The 20,191-nt window shown below is 38.9% G+C and overlaps 1 protein-coding gene across 1 annotated transcript in view; it reads left to right on the forward strand.

The window, feature by feature from the left end:
* LOC131082373 (orofacial cleft 1 candidate gene 1 protein homolog) overlaps positions 1-20,191 on the forward strand; it is a 48,051-nt gene that overhangs the window by 9,773 nt on the left and 18,087 nt on the right. The window contains exons 4-6 of the mRNA XM_058022272.1: positions 8,443-8,529; positions 11,733-11,816; positions 16,337-16,506. Of these exons, the coding sequence (XP_057878255.1) occupies positions 8,443-8,529; positions 11,733-11,816; positions 16,337-16,506 (341 nt within the window). The remainder of the gene's footprint in view (positions 1-8,442; positions 8,530-11,732; positions 11,817-16,336; positions 16,507-20,191) is intronic.

Below are 20,191 nucleotides of genomic sequence, written 5' to 3' on the forward strand. Positions count from 1 at the left end.
GAAAGGCCCAAGTCATTGCAAATTTTCTGCACCTGCCCCCAAAGGACCTAATTCACATATATGTTTGTGCTTTTTCAATTTTTTTCTCCCATAATAGAATATGTTCTAGAAATAAGAGTTTGCGAACTCATTCTTGTTTGCAAGAAGTTTATTAAAATTTTTGGTATTTTTGTTTAGAGAGTTTTTCACTTTTTGAATTATGTTGGTGGGGGCCATTCTTGTGACTCAAAGCGTGAGGCTCCTGCATCCTTTGTTTGTTAGGAAACCGGGGCAGAGCATGAGACTTCTCTGTTGTCACCATCAACAGAGAAGGCCTTTGACAGAAATAAAAGCTCTGATCCTTAGTCCATTCCTCTTTTCATTAGCCTATTCCACATATTTCACTGTTCTATTCTCTGTGATGGAAAAAATTCCAGATTTTATCATCATTGGTAGCCTGTTGTTCGGGACTAGGCCACTGAGTAACTCTTTGCTCTTCATCATCAGTGAAGCCCTGGTACTGTTAAATGTTGTAATGACCCAGGGGAACTGCCTGACTATTTACTCAGATTAATCTCCTGATTTTTCAGCCAACTAATTGGTTTCTATCCTATTTTCTCTTCTGGATTCTATGCTGACTTTTTGCTGATTGCTGCCATCACCTTCATTTCTTTCACATATTGCTTGTGAAATTAAGTTCATCTAGCAGCAGCCTTGAAGTTGCCAAACTGCATTTTTTTTTTTAATTTCTGAAACCACTCAGTTTCCTCGTGGCTAAATCCAACCAACCCTTCTGCCTTTCTCCCCCTCATCAAACATTGAATTGCAGAGATTTTCATGATGGTCATCCCAATGGAAGGTCTAATAGATAATTTTCCCTGGGAAAAACATTAGGGATTGCATCACCCAAATCTTCAAGAACCTGTGTCCACCACTTTCCTCAGTTGTCAGACACTTGATCTCAAGGTGAGCCAAAATCAGTTTTTCTCTTTTCTCCAGGGGGGTTTAGACACAAAGTACTTTGTAGAGTGTCCTAAAGTTCAAGCTGGTAAAGTCTCTGCCCAGTAAAGAGCTTCCAGCAAACTGTCATGACAGGAACACCAAACTTCCAGGAATTATTCTATCTTTGTCTGACAGCAGAAGACACGGGCAATTTCTCAACTTCAAATGGATGATGTATGTTACAAGCAATCCCTGAACACAGGACTACTGTACTTAGCATTTTATTGTAGGCCTGTAAAGCAGATGTTATTGTATTTTAGCATTCAGTACATTTTTTTCCTCAGCTGCTGTTATCAGACAAAGTCCAAATGCCTTACACCAGTTTGTGCTTTTTAGTGTTCATCGCAGTGATACAAAGGTTTGGTCTAGCTTGTGCTGAGAAGAGCCTTGTGGGATGGCACTGCTCACATTGCCACAAGATAGGCAAAATTTCCAGCCCAGCTATACCGAGAGAATTTATGTTAGATCAAATTAGAATGTGATCTTTCTGTGGTGTCAACTGCACATGCAAGCTGCAGAATCCAGGAACGAGGCTTTTTGGGCATATTCCCACTGCATGGCCTGCCTTGTAGCTGGTGGCTGTATAAGCAACTTTGGACACTGTGATATTCTGTGGCTTTTGCAAGGAAAATGAAGGAAATGCTAATGGTCTTCTCCTGTATGCTGTGCACTTGTAAACGGTTTGAGGCAGTCGCACCCTAAATATTGATGATTCAGGTTAAAATTGTCTCCAGATGACAAGAAGTATTAATTTTTTTCCCTATTATCCCCAATACACAAATCTTTTTTCAAAACTAGATTATCTCCTAAAATATAGAAGCTCTAATTAATTCTACCATTTTATCTGCAACAGGCACTGTTAACATCTCATATCATGCTCCAATAAATTTGCCCACAGAGATTAACAACATCTGAGGGGGGAAAGAAAGGGAAAGAAAAAATGGAGGGAAAGAAAGCCTTTTCAGCTGAGGACCAGGAACTATTCTTCTAATTAGCCCAGGTACAGAATGGCTTTAGCATGGCTATACTGCTTCTGGGAACAAATTAGTGTCTGCATGGATCTCTGCTGCATCACCTCCAAGCTGCAGAGCTAGGCTGGGCGTACCTAACACAGTGCTGCACATGTCCTACAGGGAAAATCCCACTGTAAGGTAGAGCATCCTTGCTCCTTATCAAAAGCTAAAGTAGGGACAAGCCTTTGCTAAGGAACAGTTGCTGACAAAAGTTGTTCAAATGTGTCAGGACAATATAAGGCCCTTCTTGCTCAAGAATGTAACCAGGCAAGACATTGATATAGGAATACACAGACAAAAAAGCTTCGTGAAAGAGCTATGTAGGATATTAGATTGCTAAAAGTATCAACAGCTGCACTGAGTTCAGTCTGTTTATAGAAAGCTAGAGGCTGACACTTTTTGAACAGGGTCTAATTTTATTCTAAAGAAGTAGTAGGATGAGACATTGGAGAGACAGCAAACACAGGTGAAAAAATAGGCATCTGCTGTAAATTTATGTTTGTGCTGCATGTGAAGGAAATGGGAGCTTGCAACACTGCTGATTTGTGTTGGACAAATTGATTTGCATAAAGGATGGGACCAGAAATATGAATCAAAACCGTACATTTTTTTTTTCCTTAAACAATGGCAAAGTTTATATCTAATAATTCAAGTTCTATGTATGTGGTTCCATGCTTTCTGATTCCAACAGGGACTTTGAAATGGAAATGCCAAACTTGGTATGCAGGGCATGATGGATCACCATGTATGCATAGGAATAAAAGGTTGTCATTGGAAGTAATTTTGCGTTGAATTACACAATGTGTAATCCAATTGAAATCAGCAGAACAGCACAAGGTGTAATGTAGTGTGCAAAACGTGATCCATTGCATGCAATTTTAACAGGGATACCGCAGCACTCATCTAAGTAATGTGCTAAAATTGAATTTGTGAAAGGTAGGGGAGAAGACTTGTGAAGAATGGATGCCTTTTATAATTGGGAAAATACTTTTTCAGAATGTGATGGAATATATATTTTTAAAGCTAATTTATTACACTTGGAAATTTTTTGCTTTGTAATGGTGCTGTCAGATCCTCAAAATTTGGCAGGTTACCCCACTGGCATAGAACGGGACCAGCCAAGCCTGCCAGCCTGGGAGAACTTAATATCCATTTTCCCCATTAACATGCGTCACATTATCTAATACTGTTCCTAAAAGAATTCCATCATCATCATCATCAGTAAATCTTTTTCTCATGCCCTCGACCAACAGCGTTCCGCAGGAAAAGTAGCAGGTCTCACGCTGGCATCGCTTGGCACAGTGCCCTCTGTTGCCTGCAAGAAAATAAAAAAGGGGAAAAGAACTAATTTCCATGCTGTATCTTTGTTTAAACAGCAGAGAAGATGGTAAGTCTTGCAGGACTGGAGCTGGGGGTAAAAAATCGTGGATGCCATGACTACGATGTGGTGCTTTTCAGGGGTCAGGGCAGGTGCAGCACCGTCTGCACTGCTCAGCCTCAGGAATTGCCCCTTTACCAGTGTCCCATCAAAGCTGACAAGTGAGTTTATTCAAGGCTTGGAATATGAACATTTAGACACAGTTATCTGATTTCCTCATTACCTATGGTGTCTGCTGAGGATAAGGAGAATGACACGCAATACCTTTAATTTTTTTTTTTAAATTGGGAAGTTACCTGGTGTTAGTAGTGTTTAACGAGCTGTGTCTTCAAGAGAAAATCTAATGTCCAGTCACTGGTGAAATGCTCTTCAGTATGAAGGTGCCATTAACATGCAATTTTTTATTGAGTACTATTAATGATAATTAGAAATTCTATGTAAAAATCCCTACCACTCTTCCATATATTTGATACTCTGGAATAAAATTGCACCCTCAGGAATCTTATTTTAGATCTACATAAAAAATATTTATTTATACATATAATATAGAAAATAATGTTAGATATGTTGTATATCTCAAATGGACATGAATGAGGTAAATGTGACCAATATCCTGAGTCAGCAATAATAATTAAGAGCGTAAACTAAAAGTATAGCTTCTGATTAATATTAATTCTTTTTTTCTCCTTAAAAAAATGAGAATGGCAAGTAAACACTGCTTTATGGAATGCATATTAATTCACTATGTTCTACAAGATTGTAGTTTTATTCTTAGCATCTTCATAACATTTTGATATGAGTAATTCTAGCAACACAAAATTTTGGAGTAAAATCTTAGATTTTTTTTCTTGTGAAAGTTTCATATTTTCCTACATTATTTTCCATTTTTAAGTCACTGCTGATATGAAGTAAGAACTTATAAATTCACTGGAAACTGATTCAATTTTTCACTGTGCAGGAACTCCTACTATTTTTACAGTTTTCATTGACGATTTTTCTTTGGTTCTGCATTCTGTGAGATTCTTTTTAATGTGAAAGGCTTCTTTCTCCTCTCTTATTCTTTAATCCTTTTGAATGTTTTTTTTTTTTTTAGAGTTCTTTATAGATTTTTTCAAAGTACAAAGTAAAATAAAAGGCTCAAATAAGCAACTCGTAGATATCAAAATTTATCAATGTAGGTACTGAATCATGAAAACAGGTGGGTGGGACTGCTAGCCACAGAAACCATCATGACTTGGAGGAAGGGTAAGTGAAGTTGCTGGAAATACTGGAAGTGGGACCCTTTTCCTTCCTTCTAATCCCAAATCCCAAGTCTTGATTCTTCCTGGCCAAGCTGAGGAGGTCACTTTTTTTTTGAGGACATTCAAGTCTGACCCTGGGGCACAGCTTTGGCTATCTTAAAGAAGTGGGAAAATACATCATCACAGAGCCTTCAGTCTGGGCCGCCCAAAGGGCCTTGTCTGCTAAGTAAAATGAAGATTATCCCCAGGGAAATAAATCGAGTTCTGTTGAATGGAGAATGTGAGTATTTGCTCTGCTGTTCCCTAATAGGAATTGCAGTTGAAATCAGTGCTTTAAGCCAGCTGTGGGAAAGGAGGATTACTCTTTTCCATTCCCAGCTGCACCACTATGTTTCAAAAGCACTTTGGGTCAAAATGCTGTCTCAGGCTGGAATTTCATCTTTCCACAATGCCTCTGTCTTATTCTATCTGATGCAAAAGGCTTCTAGGAGTTGCCTTAGTAATGCCCAGTAATGTTCTCCCAAGTCATTGATAGACACTTGTTGACCACGCTGCTGTCGGAAAAGGGACTCGTTACTTATCACAGCAAGTTTGTGCAGACCATACTGTCTGCATACTGTCTTCTAAAGAAAGATGGCTCATGCCAATTTTTTTTCTTTTTTCTTGAAAATCAAGCTTCATTCTTGTTTATTCAAGCTTTTAGTAGTCAGTCATCTGGCTATTGATATTTCCTTAATTTTTACTTTAATTGGGAGGCACTTAACGAATCCAACAGAGTTTTGTCTATTCTTTCATTAAATTAAAAACCTAGATCAGTAATAAAACATAAATGGAATAATGCCCTGTTATACAAGTTCCGTGCTATACCTTTTATGTGTAATTGATACGGACTACCTGATCTCTCTGCGGAGCAGAGGACAACATAGAAATTCAGGTTAGTCATGCCTTTCCTGTGTGGTATTCTCAGGACATAGATGGCATAATTGACTACAGACATCTTAGTTTAACAGCCATCTTTCAAGTTTCATCCAGTCCTAGTAATTCGTGTACAGTCCCATGGGCTGTATCCAAGGATTATGCTAATTTTATTAGCAACTCCTCTTGCTTTAATTAAACTGTATAAATTCCCATCTGGTCACTGTTGTGCCAACACCCTTCTTTCCTTTTTTATTTTAATGTATAGATAATTTGTGGGTTTGCATTTCAATTCTGATTTCCTGAATTATCCATTGTGTTTTCCACATGAAATAACACAATTTTGAGGATGAACTGGACTTCAAATTGAGCTAATGGGTTTGAGGGAATCTCTGGATCAAAGCAAAGACCCAAGTTTCTAAAGTTGGCCAGGTCTTTTTGGAAGCAGGTTGTCAAAGTATATTGCCCTGTTGAAAGCACCAACCTATATGGTGCTGTTCAAAACACGTACAAGCAAGCTCTGTATTAACATTTACTGTGTTTATACCACAAAGCAGAGCAATGTGAATTCCTCAGTGGACTGTTAATTTACATGTTATACACTTTCAAATATTTCCAAAAGCAAATGTGAAATGATTAGTAATCTGTTCGCATGCTCACAAAATGTTATTAGCAAAATGCCTTGGGCAGTGTGTTATGTTGACTAAAATTGATAATTTTGTATTTTAAAACTAAAGCAACTCCCACTGCCCCTGAATAATTTTAGGGCCTGCCCAGAGCCCAGATCTTCTGGTCACACCACTTCTCAAGGTGTGTGTTGAGGTGAGGGGGTAAAAAAACCAAGAAACCCACAAACAACAACATCCCCCATTCAGAGCAGTGACCTAAGGTTTGATTGATTCAGCTCTTCTGAAAGCCTCAATTAAAGTTTTCTGTGGAGTCCTGCATTTTAGAATGCCTCGTTATCTGTAAAATCACTGTGAGGAGGTGATTCTGTTGTTTACCACTTGTTCTGCTTATGTAAGTTTTAAAGTGTGTATGTTGCTCTGAAGAAATCAAGCCTGGTGGTTCTTTTTCCTTCTGCATAACTGTCTGTCACCAGCTGTGTGTGGTTCTGACAGAGCCAAAGCCCTGCACAAAATATGTCATACTCCTCAAAATGTTGAGGTTGTTATTTTTTTTGAGGAGGACCAGAGAGCAAGCTATTTAATGGTATTTGTTAATGTATCTCTCTTTTTTTTTGAATAATGGTTTCCATGCCTTGCAGATGCAAATGTGACATGACACTTCCTTCTAAATACCAATTATTCTGTCCAGAAGAGTTGCCCAAAAGTCTACTCCTCAAAGTTTCACAGCAGACTCACATGGGATAATAAAATTCCATAAAGGCTGTTGTGATAGTCAGATTGTGCAAAAAGCCTGTGCCATAGCCGAGTATTGTTTGCATGGGTGCAAAACATGTTCCAGCAATTTACATTTACAGCTATGAAGTAATTGAATAAAGAAATGCATCATCATTTTCTTTTTTAGCACATAGGTGAATTATTTTACCAACTTGGGAAGGGGGGTTCATATAACATCATAGTGCTTTGTGCTAGAGAAAAACAATTACAGTGAATAAGGTAGAATGGCTCTGTTATTGCAGTACATAAGACTTTGATTACATACTGCCAAGATTCATACCAGCCTAGTAGTTGTTGACAGATAAAGTAACAAAAATGAAACTCATTTATTTTTTCTTTATTGAGACCTCAAGGTAAAGCAAATTTTCAGTTCTTGTACTTACTACATTGAAGGAACGGAGACTGACAGTCAAAATGTGCCAGTCCAGAAATATAAATTAAACCTAGTTTCATATCAAAGTTTCATTTAGTCTCTGAAAAGGAGCTGCTTCTTGGATTATTTTTGATCCTAAAACAAATACACTGTAGACAACCATAGTGTATCTTGGATGAATTAACCCCCTCATGCATTTAGCTTTTATGTATTTTTCAGGATATGCATCCGTGTCTATTCAAGCAATTAAAACATTTGTTATGGACTTAATTATTTTACTTCTTTTCCCCCTGTTTAATAACAATTTACAGTGTTTGTAAACCCAGTGAACATGTGGATGTTTTTAACAGAGTGTAGCATTTTTGCTGAAGAAAATACATATTTTTAAGAAAAATTTTCTTCCCTCCCTGCTTGTGTAAGGAAAATTCTTCTGGCTTTTACCATAGGTTCTTCCAGGCAGCTAGATGCTGTATTATTTTATGATAATTCTAACAAATTATTTTTTAGTAAATTTGTTTATTTTCTGAAGAACAGATAAAAGTAGCTGTTAAAATAGCCAAGTACTAAAATGAGTGGGTTTATCTCATCAAAATCTTGGATTAGTTACCTAGTCCAACTGAACATAATTGCTGTTCAGATTAATGAGGCAGTGTCCTGGTATCTCCTCCGTAATTAAACACTTCTCTGGTTCAATACAGTATTAAAGATGCACCAGACGTTGAAACCTCAGTGGTGAAATTTAAAACTGTTGAAATTGGAGAGGTCAGCTGTGAAATACAAATTCCTTTGCAGTATGGAAAATTCACTCGTACGGTGTGTTTCAAGAATAATTTGACTTATATTGGGGATGCTGTATTTGTAGAAATATTTCTTATCTTTCTGCCATCTAAATGTGAGAATTATTTTTCATTAGTTCTTGAGAAAAAGTAACATAAAGTGCACTTGTTTCCGCAATTACCTTCTCTGACCTTTCACAAGATGATTGCAGTACCAGTAGGCTTAGAGGACTTGTTAAAAAAATTAAGCTTGTAAAGTAGCAAAAAATGCCCCTTTGCTTGCTGGTGTCGATTTCAAAATTAACATTTTAGTTCATGTGCTTCTAATAATCGCTGACCCTTACTTCATGGGCTTTCCACAGGAAATGAATACAGCAGAAATTACTTTGACCCATTGATGGGTGAGGAAATAAACCCAAGGCAGTGTGGGATGGAGGTCAGTGAGGAAGGTGAGGCAGAATTAAGTATGTAATTTTGGTGTCAGAATATTCTTTTCCATTCATGAAAATGAGGTGTCAGAGATCACATATGCAGTTCTATTTAAATATTGAGGTTTACAATTTAAATTCTAAGCCTTAACTGCTCTGAACACGATAACCAGAGTACACAGACTTTGATCAAGGACAGTGAGTTAACGGGCAGGTAAAAATGAGCCTGTTCTGGATTCACTCTGCTACTGTAACAAAATGAAGCATGCTCCGTGAGCGTTTTCTACACCATGTTCTTTTTAATTAATGAAGTTAGTCCAGAACTGAGCGCTAAACTCTAGCTTTTTCACAATCCTGCTCCCAAAGTCCTCCTCGGACAGCAATTTTATTACAGAGTTGAATGTGTGTTTGCCTAACAGAAGGAAACCCCAGAGTTAGTAAAAGTGCATGAGGAGACTTTTTTGGTTTTCTTTTTTGCCAGTTTAGGCGAGATATTTAGCTTTGCTCTTTGTGGGCGATAGCAACCGGTGGGAGGGTGTGGCTCCGCAGAGCTGGAAGAGCAGAAGTTATGCATAGGTATGAGAGAGATTAACCAGGAGGTATTGTCTAGCAGAGGAAATTCTCCTCTGCTGTCACGGCTTTTTAGATAAAAAGGGTGGGAACGGGCCTGCCTGAATTTGCATGGACTTAAGTAAGAGCATCATCGTGGTAATGAAGTGCTTAGCTATGCACTGAGTGCTTTGGCCCGGCTCCTGTTGCTAAGCACTAACAAGCCGAAAGCACGAAAGAGCCAGCTCGCCTGTGTTACCTTGCTAGCCCTTGGCTTCTCTAGAGCCTGTGCTTATTTCTACTGCAGAGACTCTCTAGGTGCGCAGCTGTAGTCAGATCTAACAAGAAGTTATCTGTTGTGTCTCAAAGTTGTTCACTTCTGAAAGTCATGAGAAACTCTGAGCACACATGGAGGTTTTAAACTTTTGAGACAAAAACTTGCTTGATTGAAAAAAGCAGGCTCTGTTGCATATAACTGACTTGAATTTCTGTGTTCTGATGAAAAAAAAATCAAGGTTGATCAAGGTTGAGTTATATCTAATCCAAACTATTTCCTCATTCATTGTGTAGTATAGCAGTGTAATATCTTGGAAGTCAACTTCTGGCTCAGAGTTTTTAAAGGAAAGACTTTTTTCCTGTTGGTCCTGCCTTGGTTCATCTTATGAAAAGGCTTTATGAGTAATGATCTGCTTCATAACCAGAGAATGAAAAGCAGATTAGATTTATGTATCTGTGCATGTATGCCTGAAATCATGTACGGACAGAGCGGTGACATAAGGGATATACGGAAATACAGTTCTCGTTGGGAGGAAATGTTCTCTAGACTGTGTTGAGGAGGCTGAGTGATAAACTTAGTCACGAATGCTGATTTTGTATTGTGTGGTGGGGATTTATTTATTTTAGAATTTGGAACAGGCTCTTAGTCCATAGACTTCCAGGGTTTGGAGTAGAGAGACGGTTTTAGTCAATATCATGCTAAGCCTGAGGTCCATGTGTGAAGAGCTGTTTTTTGGTGGCCCTCCTTTGTCTTCCTGGCAAAAATTTTGCTCAAATGTTGGGATAACTCTTGCTTATTAAAAGTCAAATAGCAATAATGCCAGCCTCAGGTTGGCTGTGTGGACCTCTGTAGAGCAGTTATAATGCTATATTTACCAATACCTCTGCCAAGAGCAAAACATTTACCTTGCAGATATTGAAAAGGTGCCTGGACATGGCCCTGGGCACCTTGGCTCTGTTTAAGCAGGGGAAACTGGACTAGATGGACTCCAGAGGTGCCTTCCTACCTTAAGCAGTCTGATTTGTCAGTACTTACAAACCAGGCTCACTGTCTGGCTTCTTTTTCCTTGAAGAAGTGTTAAATTAGTGGAAATATATTTGTATGTAGTGGATGGATTAAAAAAAGATGGTCAGAACTAAAGCCTGGTCCTGCAATCCCTTGATTGGAAACCATACTGGTTTACCTCTTCTTTCCAGGTTCTCATGAGCAAGAGTCAAAACCAGAAAAACATGAAGAAATCAGGGCACATGTTGAAGTCAGACTTTTAGAACTTTAGGAAGCCAGGCTCAATGAACAAAGAGAATATCTGGTGAAAAGCAAATGTTCAGCCACTAATAATTATCTAATGGGTTATTCTCTGAGAATTAAACTATTGGCAATTATCTTTCCTATATTTGATAAATTAGATTTGTTCTGGAAATTTGTATGAATTCATAACGCCCTGAGAGCAAACAATGTCCCACTATGGATTTGCTTCCCCCCTTGACAAGGGAGCATTTCAATGTTGCAGGCTAAAAGAAAAGTAAGAGATTCTATACTTTCAGAAGAGCCTGCAGAAGCCCCTACCTTCTTTGAAAGGTCCGTGTAATTGAAAAACTTGCCTCTGAAATTTCATGGGAAAAAGAAATTTATTCTTTGGGATTCTATTGAGCACTTAAAAAGAGCCACCCAAGTTTGCATGTAGCTGTACTTCAATCTACCTTATGCATTTCTTTGGTCTTCTATCTGCCTGTCTTCATTGACAACTTAGAGAAGTCAGGGTCTGGGAGATCTGGAGAGAAAATGGTCCCAGTTGCTCATTTCTTCCTTGAATGTAGAACCTTTAAGTAATTTTTTTTCCAAGTCTCATGGAAAAGGGTAAGTGTGCATGTCCTTTGCTGCTTTTAAAAATCTGCAGATATTACTGAAAATTTGAATAACTAATCAGCCACAAATTCAAAATTCATAAAGTGTTGTAATGACTATACATACTAGATAATGTGTTAGTATTATGGACAGTAAGGTAAAATTTCTAGTGAAGATCCAAAATCACATTAGAATAAATTGAGTATTTTGATTTTCATTAAGAGTCAAATATAATTCATCTGGCAATCTGAATTAAACAGTCATTTCAGCTGCTCTATTAGCAGAATTTATAAACCAGTTTCAGTCCAGATCAACATATAATGTTGCCCACCATTTTAAAGTATATGACTATATTTTTTATTTTGAATTGTCTTGCTTCAAAGAAGTGACTGTAATTTTATTCTGAGCTATGAAATTAGCACTGTAAAAACTATCTTCAAGTGTCAAAGGGCTTCCTAACTTTTGTATTTTTATATCTTTACTTTCAATTTAAAATATTATTTCCTGAAATATTACTGAAAGAATCTAGCTGTTTCACTGTTGTTTTTTAAAGATCCTGTGAAATTTGATGAGCAAATCCTTTACTCTAAACTGATGAAGCTTCTAGATGAAGAAAACAAGATGCTGGACTTCCAAGGTAAATAACAAAGTCAATTGCATAAAGAAAAATAAAACTCTATTTAGAGTCTGCATGTGGGGAGGAGAGAGGGTAATCCATCCCCTTGAACTCAGAAGTCAAAGGGATGATGATTTTAATGCAATTCTGTAAGGACTTTTTCTCCAAATGTTTTTGTTTTGTGTCATGTTTATGTGGTTTTAACTGTAACTTAAGTGGCGTGCTTTCTCTAGATTGCTTCACTGCATGTTGAATTCCACACTTACAAAAGAAGACTGGAACTATCTTTGCTTATGTGTTCAAATCTAGAAATGGAAATCCTTATTTAAGTTGATAAATGGGTACGCAATTTGTCTGATGCATGGGTCATGTTACACTGTTTCAGGTTATCTATACAAGAATTTACCCTAACAGAAGAGTAAGAAAGTGTTTTCTGTGGCTCTCTTAGAAAATACAAATTGATGCTCCATCTACAGTAAAAACAATTAAGTATATGAGATTTCTTCACCTCAAGCGAACAGTCTTACTTTGATTTCACTCACTTTTAAGGCATTTAAGGCATTACATAAAACCTGGTTGATTCATGAGACCTTTACCATCACAGCCTTTACACAAGGCCCATGTCTGCTGCTCTTCTCTGGTTCATCCCAGGAGAAGTGATGTTTGCACGAGCCCAGCTCAGAGCTGTCCCTGTACTTTTTGCCTATCCACCCCCTCTTTTTTCAGCAGTTTTCTTTCTTGCAAAATTATTTTGTGTCCTTTGTGTCTGTATGAGGCTTCCTGTTGTATTTCAGCAGTACACGGGCCTACTCTGTCAGAGAGACAGAGCAGGTGGCTGCCTACGGCACTGGAGCTCCAGGAGCTGCAACTTGTTTTATGACTATTTAGTTTATATGCAACTTTGTTCTGGAGGAAGCAAATGTTTTCATTTGCCTACGGTTGCAAAATCTCTTGAACTGGCACTGGGCATATCAGTAACATCTCTGAAACCCATTTTATCTCATTTAAATGCAAGAAGAAAAAAGTGCAACCATCACAACTAAATTCACACAGATAGTTTAAGCAAAAAGCTTTAACTTATTAGCAAGATCTCAATTGTTCTATGTTAATGTCAATTCGGGGACAAGAAAATGCATCAGCATGTGTGCCTCACTCTCCATGTGCACGTCAGAGCCCCCTGTGCAGGCGTGAGGGCGGCAAATGGGGGACGCACTGCAGGCCCCTGCTGTCGTGTGTCTCAAGCTGTGCCTCGGTGCTTTTATTTCTTAAAAGTGCCATGATGGGTATCAGAGCTAGTCCTGTGGGTGAAGCCGCACACTGTTCTAGCTGAATTTATTACTTTTCTTTGATTGGGTGAAGCAAATCCAGAAAAGAGAGATTTTCCTGGGGAGGTGAAGCTTGTGCAGTTTCCACCTCTGTGCATATATCAGGGTGTATTTATTTCTGCCTGCGTTTTTCCCTCCCAGTATTTGAACCAGTTGGTCACTTCCAACCCTTTTTTTTTTTTAACAGGGAGCAAGTCTCACAGGTATGACTTCCCTACCAGTTTTATGGAAGGGGGCAGTTGAGCAGAGCAGACAAGCATTATTAATATCTCCACCGAAGGAAAAGCTAATATAGAGTTTGACCCTTATTAGCATCAGAAAAACCATAGAAAACCAGGATTCATTTGGTTTCACTCTTACAGAACTGCTTCGTTTCTTCATTTGGCCACTGAGCTGAAAAATCACATAGTCATACAGTCCTAATTAATAGATTATCCCCAAAGGAAAGGAAAGAAGATGGCTCAGAATTTATATAATTGTATATTTAAAGCATTTTGTGTCTTAGTAACCTGTTGGTCACTCTTGTGGTATGTGTTATTTCATATTATAAGGCAACTTTAAAGGCAACATTGGTGGTTTGTTTTTAAAGATATAGACTACGTATTTTTACCTTGAATTTTTGTCAATATGCAGTTGTGATCCATGAACAATTTAAGTGATGATATGTGAATGCCATAAAAAGTAATTTCTATTATGTTGTTCTTTGGCAAGAACCAAAAAATTGAAGTGCCAAGTTTTACAGAATTTTAGTTGTCTGAACCTGGTGCATGAACCTTCAGCACTGAACGTTTTTAGATACAATTTGTCCATTAATCCATGGTTTTCTTGACAAGGTAGCCAAAATTATTTTTCCATATGGAGTTTGTTGAAGCTTTATCAAATCCATCCTGAGATGTAGCCTGCTGCTGAATATACCCTTTAAATTATCATCTCAGTATATAAACTGCAGCTATCTGGATGGACAATTTCAGATAGCAGCAAGTAAATGAAGGCACAAGCAGTCAAGCTAGTACCGGAGAGATTGTTTTAATTACAGTCCAGCATCTGCAAATACAGCCTGTGCTGAAGTGATTTAAGCTACAAGGAAAGCATGACTCAGGGTTAGGTACATCCAAAGCAATGAAAATTTTGATGCCCATGCTTACAACTTCAAGCAGGAAGTTTTTAATTAGTTCAGCAATCCATTAATGAATTTTCAGCCATTTTATCCTCTGTGTACAAAGTAGTAGGATTTTTGACTCTGGCTGCTTTTGTAGAGTGAGGATTTGGTTGCTTTTTTTTTGGTCAAGTATTGCTCTGGAGCATGACCTCAGTCCTCCAACCCATGATCAGTTCAAGCAAGGACCAACCTGATGCTGACCAAGTTTGAGAAGTTTCTTCGCAAAGACACTGCAGAAGGAGCAGATCAGCTGAACTAACCCTGTTCTCTCCTTGTTTCCAATGCAGACAAATTAGCAACTGTGCTTAAATGAGCATATGTATCTTTTAATCAAATATTTCTCAAATCTAAATTGTAATTTAGCACATTATTTTTCAGAGTTGCTTCCCATGAAAAGGCTTTTGAAAATGCTCTTTTCTTTTGCTCTTTTTTGACAAAATTTATGCTAATGAGTCCAGTGTCTTCTACCAAAATTGAGTAAACTTGCTATGATTCCTCGCAAAAATAAGAAACACAAAAAAGAAAAAGTATATTTTGATGAATTGCTTCATGTTTATCTTTCTGAACCAAATAGTTTTACTCCCTTTTTGACTATTGCTCTATCCTGAATCTACTGACTTCCCAGGATGTAAACTTACAGTGCTCCTGTGAAAGCAGTAAAGCAGCTGATTTATACCAGTTGAGCATATGGCCTATTGTGTACAGCACAGCGTCAAGGGGAACAAGAGATGCTCCATCTTCTGCTTTTGGCAATGTTTCTTTTTCCTGTGCTTCCTGGGTTTTCTCTCTCCTAGCCAAACCCTTAATGTTACAGTAAATTTAAATGTAAATATTGTTTTGTTTTTGCAGTTAATAGTTGTAGGTCAAATCACTTTTCATTAGGTTTGTAAAGTGCTACATGAAGGGATGTGTACCCTAAGGTAATGGTTTGAGTTGTTTATATCTACTGTACATTTCCCCCAACATGATTTTGAATTGTATCCTGTTGTAATTAAATAGAAAACCCACCATACTTCCTGTGTGTTGGTGGCACTGAGGTGATTTAAGTACTCGGGAGGCTTAACAATTAAAGTCATTAAACAATGAGCAGTGAGCAAAACTGGAAATGTTAATAGCCTTAGTTTTATCTTTCCTTTTCTGGTCTTCATTAGAGAATGAAAGACTTCAAAGGAGGCTGAGGGAAAAAACCCTCTCTTTTAACTGCTTTCATGTTGTAGGATGGACAAAGAGAAGCAAATAACTAGATATGGCAATTTCTTTAAGAGATAGGCACAGAGAACTATAAAAGCTTGCACACAGAAATATGAAGCAAAACAGATAGATGTGGGCAATCTGATATCTGTTATTTTTAAATGATCCTAATGCGGAGACATGAGCAAAAATAGTTTTTATTACTTATGATCCAAATTAGTATTAGTGCTATAGCAGACATCGATGAGAGGATCTAAATTTTTTTTTAACATAGCATGATCAATTAAACTGAAAAAAGACCAAGTTTCTCTTTATGAATGAGATTTTTATTTATGTGGTGCATGTACCCTTTTGTTCTGCACATGTTACTGTAGTGAAATCAGGGGAGTGTTGTGGGTGAGAGCAGAACTGGACCCTGTTAATTAGACAGGACCTGCACGCATACACCTAGGGAAAGGAATCCAATCATTTGTGATGAGTTGAAAGGAAGATGAAATGCTTGATGTAGCTTCACCTAAAACTCCCATTCAATTGCAGTTATTACTCCTCTTCTGCAGGAAGGCATGCCAAAGTTGTTCCAAATCCCAATCCCTCTAAGATTAACAGGTGAGCAAAGTGCCAGTGGAAATGTAGATCATGCCTTTTAAAAATTATGTAAGGAACAAGCTGCACCTACTAATTTGTACCTGAATTCAGATGTTGCACTTTAGGACACTTTTCCTGGCACTTGGCACCTATCAGTTGTCTTACTGATGCCCTTTCATACTTAAAGCGTTGGTGGGCCAAACATGCTAACTGAGAGGGTAGTAACCAGTGAATGAGCTCCCATTTGCTGAGAGATAGTCTGCCACTTTTGTTTCCAGCAGCCCGTGTCGTCAGTGAAGATTTTCCGGACGCTGTAACGCCTGTCAGCTCCAGTAAGGCATGTGACCTTCACAGGGAGCTCGAAGATGAAGAGATTCCTTCATATATCGAACAGTTTGAGACAGATGTTCAGAATGACATAATTCTGCTTGGCAGCTTTTCACTGGAACAGGTCAGAGTTAAGAACTATAAGACAATTTTATCACTTCCTTCATAACATGATGCTGGCTTGTTAACCTTGTACACCCCAATTCTATTTCTCTGCCTGGTGATACTTATATTGAAAGAGGAAAGGATAACCATTGTCATTGGCATGCTTTATGTGACTGGCACTTTTCTAAGCTAACAGCAGGACCTTTATCTTTGTCTCCATTTCAATATGAATAAAAATAGATTGCCTTCATGGCTTCTTTCCTAAATAGTGGAGGATTTCTGACTGCTATGTAGTAATATTGCAATTGAGTTTCAATCAAGAGACTAAGTCTAGGACATCTCTCTCTGCCACATTTAACAGAGGCTTATTCATCAGAGAGCTAGTTCGGATTGGAGCCTGGGGAGGATTTATGAAGCAATGTTCATTGTACGGAGGATAAGATTATTTCTCCATTATAAATCTGTTATGTTTGTCAGGGTGGCAGATCTTTCTAAGCTTTTTCTTTTTGTCATTCATGGCATGAAGGGACAGGTTCTGGTTCATGTTGACAAAGGCACAAGTTTGCAGGGCTGAAATGATACTTGTGGGCACCTAATGACCATTTGTCCCTTTGAAAAATTTCATACTAAGACTAGAGGACAGGAAGAGAGATTAATTGATGAATCTATCATTTTTAATTAGCAACATGAGAACAGCGCACTGGCTCTGATGGGCTTAAAATAGGTTATCCAGTGACTGATGGTGATCTAAGCTTTCTTTTATTTTCAGGGGAAGTTTTTAGATTTTTTTTTTCCCACTGCAGGACTAAACCTTATCATTGCCTTCTGCATGATGGTGAGGGACACAATTCTCTTCCTTACTGCTTTCCTCTAAATCCTGTAGCTATATTTCATTCCTTGTGACTTTTCTATAGCTGTATGCATCATGCATGGAAGGTGGTACGGGTAGTACTGTTCAGAGAATGTGAAATGGAAAGGAACTGTGAGGGAAAAGGACTCAGATGGTACTAAGACCCTCATCTGCCTCAAGGGACTGATGGAGAATGAACCTGGGAATAGGTGAACAGAAAGTGCTGCACCTGTCCAGAAGATTATAATGTGTTGAGAATTTGCACTTTAACTATGTTTGGGGTATTCAGATGCCCCCAAAGCTTCATGGGACCTAAAGGAGCACAAGAGATGTGTCAAAATTTTGTTTACCCTCCCTCTGAACATGGTCACATGGCTGATCATCTTACTTGGAATCTTTTTGGAGGTGTTCAGCAGAGTTTGTTTCCTAGAAACAATCTATGTGGTCACCCCAAAACTATATTCTGCTTTTTAACTGACAACTACATGTGTAAATTTACATACAATACGATACAATAGTGCTTTTCTTCCTTATACTAGCCCCCAAAAAAGGGAATCCTCATTTAGTGGTATTGATCGAGCTGGTCTACCATGAGTTTTCGGAGAGGGACTCATTCTTTACTTTGCAACAAGGAGGTCTTGAGTCTCTGTGTTTTATGTCCATTCCTCACACATCTCTAACTTCAGTTTTTCATGCCCTGCTAGGGAATTTAGTTCCACTGACACAGTATTAGCTGTCACATCTGCATTCTGCAATACAGAGAGTGAGAAGAGGATCCCTGTAAAATCTGTATTATCTTATTGATCAGTGATCTGTACATCCACCCCTTCCTTAAAAGACTACAGAAATGTTCAAACAGTCCCTTTGAACAGAAAATAGAAGAGCTGACATTGGAAGTAGATGCTGCAAACATCATGTCATTGTATTTACAAATTTTGGTGTGGTGGAGGTGGCTACAGGGGTGACTTCTATGAGAAGCTGCCAGAGGCTTCCCCCATGTCTAGCAGCTCCATTCCCTGGTGGCTCCAAGATCAAACACTGCCCAAGGCTGAGCCAATTAGAAATGGTAACACCTCTGTGATAACGTATTTAAATAGAATAAAAAACCAGGCAAACTATTGCACAGTTGTAATTGTAGCCAGAGAAGAGCAGCGTGAGAATATGTGAGAGGAGCCGCCCTGCAGACACCAGGCAAGGTCAGTGGAGAAGGAGGGGGAGGAGGTGGTGGAACAGAGCTTCCCCTGCATGGTGCAGACCGTGGTGAAGTGGCTGCGCCCCTGCAGACCGGGAGGACCATGGGTATGCAGGGATCCACCTGCAGCCCAGGGAGGAGCCCACACCAGAGCAGGTGGATGCTTGAGAGGAGACTGTGATCCTGTGGGAGGCCCATGCTGGGACATGGTCCTGGTGAGACCTGTGGAGAGGAACTTGTGCTGGAGCAGGTATCCTGGTAGGACTTGTGATCATGGTGGGGACTCACACTGGAGCAGCTTGTCCTTGAAGGACCGCGTTGTGTGAAAGAGTGACCCCGGAGCAGTTTGTGAAGAACTGTTGCCATGGGATGGACTCGTGCTGAAGAAATTCATGGAGAACTGTGTCCCATGGGAGGGACACCCAGCTGGAGCAGGGGAAGGACTCCTCTTCCTAAGCAGTGGCAGGAATAACCTGTTCTGCCTGATGGTCTGACAGTAGCCCCCATTCCCAGTTTCCCTGGGCTGGAGTGGGGGGAAGTAGAGCTGGGTGGGAGGGAGGGCTGGAAGGAAGGTGTTTTTAAGGCCTTATTTTTTTTCTCATTATGCTGCCCTGATTTTGTTAGTAATAAATTCAATTAACATTTCCAATTCTATCCTGTTTTGCCAGTGAAGATTTTTAGCAAGCAATCTCTCCCAACCCTTATCTCAACCCATGGACCCTTCATTGCATTTTTCCTCCCTTGTCCTTCTGCAGAGAGGAGTGACAGAGGGCTTTGGTGGGTACCTGGCTTCCAGCCACAGTCAACCCACTACAGTCCTATTGTATTCCAAGACCTCTAGCAATAATGTGAGGATGCTAATTCTTGTTTAATTAATCTTCTTTATTCTTTAATGGACCTCTTTACTCTTTGATCCATGGGTATACCCCTGCAGCATTGCAGTGTTGATGCTTTTCCGCAACAGCTACAGGTTCATTGTTAGACTGCTGCCATGGCCCTCAGAATCTGTTGCTGCTGACTTTGGGATGCTTCCAGCTTTTGTTGCTTGAACGTATGTTTATTGGTTTGTAAAAGTCTTTAATTTTGTGCATGGCATTTACTTCTTATTCAGTAGAAAAACCCTTCCCTTTTCTCTGCAGGTTTAGTGAGTAGCAGATGTACTTTAGCTAGCATAATTTATGATTAGTTAATTTAATCTGCCATAATGACATAAAGTGAGCCTGAAACAAGCTTCTATCAATTTTGCCATTAGAGGTAGCATAATATTTTCAAATGTCTACAAAACTGAGTAATTAACCCTTGGGCTGGGTAAAGGAGTCTAACAGACATCTCCCTCACATTCCTTTGTTTTGACAAAATGCAATAAAACCCATGGGAGCCCAAGGGTTAAAAATACCAGGGGAGATTTTACAGTATGTGAGACTGGTTTTATAAGTGAGGTTCAGAAACACACTTGAGTTGCTGCTGTCTCTTTTTAGGCTGCCAAAAATTCTCTCCAATGAGGCACCTGATTTACTCTGGAGCATTGCTGAAAGTGTTGGCGTGAAAACGATAGCTATATATCAACTATCTATCCCTTAGTTTGTTGTTTTTCTCTGCTTTGTAGCATTACAAAAAATGGGTGACTTTTTTTTAAACAGCAGCTCAGTGCGTGAGATGACC

This window comes from Melospiza georgiana, chromosome 1 (genome assembly GCF_028018845.1).
Source record: "Melospiza georgiana isolate bMelGeo1 chromosome 1, bMelGeo1.pri, whole genome shotgun sequence".
Lineage (NCBI taxonomy): Eukaryota > Metazoa > Chordata > Aves > Passeriformes > Passerellidae > Melospiza > Melospiza georgiana.